The sequence below is a fragment of the Phlebotomus papatasi genome, chromosome 3, assembly GCF_024763615.1.
Source record: "Phlebotomus papatasi isolate M1 chromosome 3, Ppap_2.1, whole genome shotgun sequence".
NCBI classification, from domain to species: Eukaryota; Metazoa; Arthropoda; class Insecta; order Diptera; family Psychodidae; genus Phlebotomus; species Phlebotomus papatasi.
The window spans coordinates 15,014,275-15,021,195 of record NC_077224.1 but is presented as its reverse complement, the minus strand read 5'-3'; the positions used below and the strand labels follow the sequence as shown (position 1 = coordinate 15,021,195).

Below are 6,921 nucleotides of genomic sequence, written 5' to 3'. Positions count from 1 at the left end.
TTTGACCAAAAAAATCAATGGACTAACCCCTTACAGTTTTTTCGAAAAATCGAAAATCCGCTCTAAAAACCGGAATTCTCAATATTTCTGGGTGAAAATCACTAAGAATACTTGAAATGGTTCTACTAATTGATTTTCATTGCGGAATTTGCAAAATCTCGACAAAAATTTTTTTGACCAAAAAAATCAATGGACTAACCCCTTACAGTTTTTTCGAAAAATCGAAAATCCGCTCTAAAAACCGGAATTCTCAATATTTCTGGGTGAAAATCACTAAGAATACTTGAAATGGTTCTACTAATTGATTTCCATTGCGGAATTTGCAAAATCTCGACAAAATTTTTTTTGACCAAAAAAATCAATGGACTAACCCCTTACAGTTTTTTCGAAAAATCGAAAATCCGCTCTAAAAACCGGAATTCTCAATATTTCTGGGTGAAAATCACTAAGAATACTTGAAATGGTTCTACTAATTGATTTTCATTGCGGAATTTGCAAAATCTCGACAAAAAATTTTTTGACCAAAAAAATCAATGGACTAACCCCTTACAGTTTTTACGAAAAATCGAACGTCCGCTCTAAAAACCGGAATTCTCAATATTTCTGGGTGAAAATCACTAAGAATACTTGAAATGGTTCTACTAATTGATTTCCATTGCGGAATTTGCAAAATCTCGACAAAATTTTTTTTGACCAAAAAAATCAATGGACTAACCCCTTACAGTTTTTTCGAAAAATCGAAAATCCGCTCTAAAAACCGGAATTCTCAATATTTCTGGGTGAAAATCACTAAGAATACTTGAAATGGTTCTACTAATTGATTTTCATTGCGGAATTTGCAAAATCTCGACAAAAATTTTTTTGACCAAAAAAATCAATGGACTAACCCCTTACAGTTTTTACGAAAAATCGAAAGTCCGCTCTAAAAACCGGAATTCTCAATATTTCTGGGTGAAAATCACTAAGAATACTTGAAATGGTTCTACTAATTGATTTTCATTGCGGAATTTGCAAAATCTCGACAAATATTTTTTTGACCAAAAAAATCAATGGACTAACCCCTTACAGTTTTTACGAAAAATCGAAAGTCCGCTCTAAAAACCGGAATTCTCAATATTTCTGGGTGAAAATCACTAAGAATACTTGAAATGGTTCTACTAATTGATTTTCATTGCGGAATTTGCAAAATCTCGACAAAAAATTTTTTGACCAAAAAAATCAATGGACTAACCCCTTACAGTTTTTACGAAAAATCGAAAGTCCGCTCTAAAAACCGGAATTCTCAATATTTCTGGGTGAAAATCACTACGAATACTTGAAATGGTTCTACTAATTGATTTTCATTGCGGAATTTGCAAAATCTCGACAAAAAATTTTTTGACCAAAAAAATCGATGGACTAACCCCTTACAGTTTTTTCGAAAAATCGAAAATCCGCTCTAAAAACCGGAATTCTCAATATTTCTGGGTGAAAATCACTACGAATACTTGAAATGGTTCTACTAATTGATTTTCATTGCGGAATTTGCAAAATCTCGACAAAAATTTTTTTGACCAAAAAAATCAATGGACTAACCCCTTACAGTTTTTACGAAAAATCGAAAGTCCGCTCTAAAAACCGGAATTCTCAATATTTCTGGGTGAAAATCACTAAGAATACTTGAAATGGTTCTACTAATTGATTTCCATTGCGGAATTTGCAAAATCTCGACAAAAATTTTTTTGACCACAAAAATCAAATCTTTCTGGATGAAATAAAAACAATAGACTTCTTTAAAAAAAATATCCTTCTTTATTCCAGGATACTTCCATTTTCGCTGAGAGTCTTCTCATCCATCAGTCCCAAATGGAGGAGGCAGACAAGAGCAGCTCCCTGCTCGGCAAATTTCTTGTTCTTCTCCCAGAAAGAACTCGTGTATCTCTTTCCATCAAACGATATCACACTCCTGAAGAGTTTCTCTTCTCCGCAAGTCTCATACGTCGGCAACTTGAGGGAGTTCTTGTTGGCATGCAGATGGAGGATGCTCTTGGGAAGGTCATTAGCTGCAAGAATCAGGATTTATTAAAAAAAAATCCTAATGGAAAGGGGAATTCCTTCTCACTTTCTTTGTAGTTTGCTCTGACAAAAGCCACATTCTTTTCAATAATGTCCGGATCCAGTTTGATTTTCTTCTTCTCAGGTCCATCTTGAATGAGTATGGCAGCCTCCCGGCGACTGAACATACCCCGTTGCTGGTATTCCAGTTGCTTTCGCCTGCAGTAGTCCCCAAGGTCCCAGATTTGGCTGGAAGTGGTCAAGGAAAACGCTGTGGAGAGAATTTGAGGGCATCTAATGGACTTTTAGCCTACCATATTTGCTCAAGTGTTTGACTCTCAAGGAAGATCTTCCCTCGTGGAGTCTCCTGCAATTCCCGGAGCATATTCTGGACGCAGTATTTCGTGTTGTGGGCTGAATTGTCAAAGTCCACGCAAAGTTTCAGGTACTCCGTGATTACTTCGTCGAGCGGAAGCATAGAACCCTTCCGGAAAATTGATACATTCCACTCGGCAGCTCGAGCAATCATCACACTCGAAGCTCCACACTCTTCCCTAAATTTGAGGATGTCACTGTGCCTAGCAATCTCCCTGGAGCCCCCATTGGCAATCACAGGGATGGAAATTTCCTTCGCCACGGCTCTAATGACATCCGGATGGACAGGATGCTGTGGCCTTTCGTCCCTCGTGCGCCCGTGAATGGCAATTGCAGCGATTCCCAGGGCTTCAAATTCCTTCACAAGTTTCACAGTATCCTCAACTTTAGGGAAGATGCGGATTTTGCAGGTAACAGGAATACTGACATGATCCAGAAGGGCTTTGAGGATGCTTTTAGCCCTCTCAGGATCACTGAGCAGTGCAGCTCCCATTCCGCCCTTTATTGAGAATTCTTTCGGGCAGCCCATGTTGATGTCAATGGCAGAAACATCTTTCTCAACCATTTGGGCTACCCTTAAAGCCCTCTTGGGACATGCAGTGCCAATCTGAATGACCAAATTCTCCTTTTCCAAAGGACTCGTCCGGAAAACTACACTCCCATCGCTGGGATCAATAAAGTCCACAGTGTTTAGGACATCTGACAAAAAAGATCCCTGAGTATGTCCTCTGACCACTGAAAACCTTCCCAACAGCCTGACTCACCGTTAACCATCCGGATGGACTTGAGAATCTTGAAGTCAATCAACTCTTCCGTGTAAACAATGTCAGCTCCGTATTTCAGTGCTAAAAGTCGCATTGGCAGGGTTCCTATCCTCACCATTGGGGCCAGGATGATCTTATCACAGTACGAGAGCCTCTGGCTCAAGAGTTTTGCACCTTTATTTAACATTTTTTTTAAAGAGAACCTCCTCACGTGCACTGCACAACAAAACAATAACAAACCAAGTAAGGTTACCCCGGCTGAACCAATGCTAGCAAAAGAGAAGTATTGCCTGATGAATATATCCCAGCCGGACTTCTAAACATCTTCTACACGTAATGTATAAAATAATGATTATTCATTGGTAGAGCTATAGGAGAAACGGTTGTAGATATCCACGAAGTGCCTTGAAAAGTCCCCCATAATTCAACATTCACATTAATGAAATAAACTTTATTTTATTCCACTCGTTATCTTTTACGTAAAAAATATGCCTTTTGGATTATCTAAAAAACCTAGCAAGTATAGGATAAAATACCCAAGCTTCACAGTGACTAAATTTATCCTACGTTTCTGAATAAATGTGCCTTTGCAATATATTTTAAAAGCAGGACATTTTCTGGAGATAGTAATATAGATGTTTTTTATGCAAAAAATACTAAGTTATTCCAGTCACTGAATTTGAATTCTCTATGTTATAATTTTTTACAAGTTGTACTATTTATTTGTAAAGTGTAACTATCTAGTAAAAGAACTTATCAATCAGAATTCAAATAAAGAAAGAACATAGAGGAAAATTTTATCAAAATCCACGTAATGTCACATTTTCTTTGCGAAACTTCGAGCAAAAACTATGCATGATTCGACGAAGCGAGAGAAGTGCAACAAAATTTATCTCTACAGTCTACATGCATGGGGTCCCGGGGTTATGCATATTTTCAGGACCGCGCATGCGAAACGGTTTTATGCATACAGAAATTTTGCATAATCTCAGGCTAGTCCCCGGCGAGTGGCCTTCAAAATTGAAGCCAATTTCTTACTTTCACATACAAATGCGTATGGGAATTTTTCTGCACTCGTGATCGTTATGCTAAATATTTAAAAATTGAGAAGTTTTTCCGTATTATAAGATAACTTTCCGTAAGGAGGGATAAATATACTAAATATTTGTTTAAATAAATATTTTCCTCGAAGCATTGTGAGCTGAGTCCGAGATCAATGTAGGAATTGGCTTCAAATAGCTCCATAGAAATATAGAAATAGAAAGTTTCTGCAGATTCTTTGACGAATCTCTCTGCATACTCTGACGAATTCTTGCCAATAATTTGCCGATTATTTGTAGATTTTTTTAAAATATTATGTATGAGCATTATAGTTTCTTTTCCAAAAACGGTTTTGCTTAAAAGAAAATTAGAAGTGTAAAAAATAATTAGAATCAATTATCAATATGAGAATTTAAAAATTCCTCATTTTTTAGCTTAAATATTTACTATTTAGCAAATAGCTGGAGACTTTCAAAAAATATCCTAAATTCCTTCAACCTTCTACTTTACAATTATGTGCAGACATAAGAAAAAAATAACTTTAGGTAGTCAGGAAAATTTTTTTTATGGGAGACCGGTGTTCCAATCGTCCTTAAAGAGCTAAGAACGAGACGCTCTTCAGTGATCGAAAATCAACAATAATAGTGAAATAAAACAAAAGCAATGAAATGTCTTACATCTGACCTTAGAAAATCCAACAGATAAAGACAAAAAGAGCCCAAAAATTTAAATTTTCTGACTGTGTTAATGAATGATAATTTTCACTCTAATGAAAAATATTATTTATATTAAAAAAAGAAAGATTTGCTTAAAAAATTAGAAATATAAAAAAAAATGAATAAAAAAATCACACATCAATACGGTAATTTGAAAGTTCGTCACTTTTGATCTTAAATATTTAGTTATAGTATCAAACAGTTGGAGATTTGCAAAAAAAAAGTATTCTAAATTTCTACAACCTTCTACTTTACGATTACGTACGAACATTTGACAGAAATTCCATTAGGAAGTGAGGTAAAATTATTTTCTTTTAGAAGGTTTTAAAGGTCACTGAATTCAAATTCTTTATATTAATTCATTACAAATTCTATTAAATTAAGAGTAGCTATTCAGGAAGACAAATTGGTAACCAGAATTCAAATTAGGTAAGAGAATGAAGGCATATTTCAAAAAATTCGACTGGAAGTCAAATTTAATCTTCGAACCAAAACGATTCTTCAAGATTATTCACTTTTGTTAATTTTACTGAGGATTGCTACTGAGTAATACCTCTGCATGTCCCTTTACGTTGCTGTTCAAAGATTTCACTGAATGTTAATTTTGTGTAAAAAACAGATTGTGAAATAAACAGAGGAGATATTAAAAAAAAAAAGATTATTCACTGTTTTTCAAAAATTATCTATACGAAGTCATGTGTCTGTGCAAGTAATATTGGGATCTTGATCGAAAGGTGAGCAGAATCCTTTGCAGCGTTGTAGCTTAGTTTTGATGTAGGAATCTAAAATATTTTTTGCAACTTCCCAGATATTTACTGTATAATAAATATTTCAGATCAAAAGTAAAAATAAATTCAATTTTTCACATTGATGATTGAATCTTAATATTTTTTATATTTCTATTTTTAGTGCTCGAACTCAAAGAGAGAGCTGTGAAACATCTTTTTAAGCAAAAATTTTTTGAAACAAAAAGCTACATAATTTCAACAAAGTAAAAGTTATCATTATTTGGTATTTACAGGAATACTTCTTAAATTTCATGGATCATATCGTCAAAATGATACCAATCGTAAATAAGGGATTCTGTGATTCCATTTGATTCCAGTGATTCCAGATTCCAGTGATTCCAATTGATTCTAGTGATTCTGTATGTATTCTATTTGAAATTCTATCAGAGTCTGATCAGTGGTTCCATGGATTCCACGGATTCTAGCGAAAAAAATGTGTCGGTATTCCATACTTGAATAACCCCTTGCTTATTACTTACATTTTTGTGAAACAAGGGACTAAAACTCAAGCAAGTTGGTCCCTCGCACTATAATTTCAGGAAAATTTCATTTAAAATGAGAAGGAATTAACTCATGAAAAAATGTTTTGAAAAGTGAAAATATGTGTATTTCGATGTGCTCATACAAATTGAAAAGAAAAATAAATTGTTTTTGTTCAATTTGAAGCAAGATAATTATTTACACACAATTGAATCCTTCATGCTGTCTCCTGAAAAATGTCTGGGGATTAGTCAGTCCCTTGTAATTTCCAAGGAGTGATATGACAAAATTGTAATATCTATATGTAGTCCTAGAGCTCAAAGTAGCTTCACTCTCCCCTAAATAATACTCCCTATCAGTTCTGAAAAACTACATTTTATATGAAAAAATGTAGGGGGAGATGGGGCTACTTTGAGCGTACAATTGTTATATAATTTCTTCACATATTTCTAAAGGAAACTGGATTTTAACATGATGTAATTTGGATAGACAAAGCAATTGTGGATCTAAATAAAATAATTTGCAAGGACCAGCTTAATCTAGAATAGGCAAAAAATCATATGAGACGCTCAGAGCAGAAGTGGTCTCCTTTGTATGCATTTCCCTATTAAAAGAGTCCACTTCTCATATCAATTTAGCTGATGTAGCCCCACCTCCCCCTACGACTATTTTTCGGAACAGAGGGAGTAATCTTTTTCAGTTATAAAGCTTATTTTAATTGAC

General features: G+C 34.7%; 1 protein-coding gene across 1 annotated transcript; it reads right to left on the bottom strand.

Annotated features, from left to right (window-relative positions):
- Nucleotides 1–1,768: 1,768 nt before the first annotated feature.
- Nucleotides 1,769–3,431, bottom strand: LOC129807825 (tRNA-dihydrouridine(20) synthase [NAD(P)+]-like). The gene is made up of 4 exons (XM_055857345.1): nt 3,174–3,431; nt 2,349–3,108; nt 2,102–2,283; nt 1,769–2,042 (listed from the first exon to the last, which is right to left on the bottom strand). The coding sequence occupies exons 1-4, from the start codon at nt 3,358–3,360 to the stop codon at nt 1,792–1,794; spliced, it is 1,380 nt and encodes a 459-aa protein (XP_055713320.1). The 5' UTR covers nt 3,361–3,431; the 3' UTR covers nt 1,769–1,791.
- Nucleotides 3,432–6,921: the final 3,490 nt, after the last annotated feature.

What these genes read in the sequence shown, in the direction of transcription:
- LOC129807825 (XM_055857345.1), bottom strand. Translation starts at nt 3,360, where the DNA reads ATGTTAAATAAAGGTGCAAAACTCTTGAGCCAGAGGCTCTCGTACTGT. An exon ending in GTCCATCCGGATGGTTAACG is followed by an intron (nt 3,109 to 3,173) that starts GTGAGTCAGGCT and finishes CTTTTTTGTCAG; the next exon opens with ATGTCCTAAACACTGTGGAC. An exon ending in CAAACACTTGAGCAAATATG is followed by an intron (nt 2,284 to 2,348) that starts GTAGGCTAAAAG and finishes GACCACTTCCAG; the next exon opens with CCAAATCTGGGACCTTGGGG.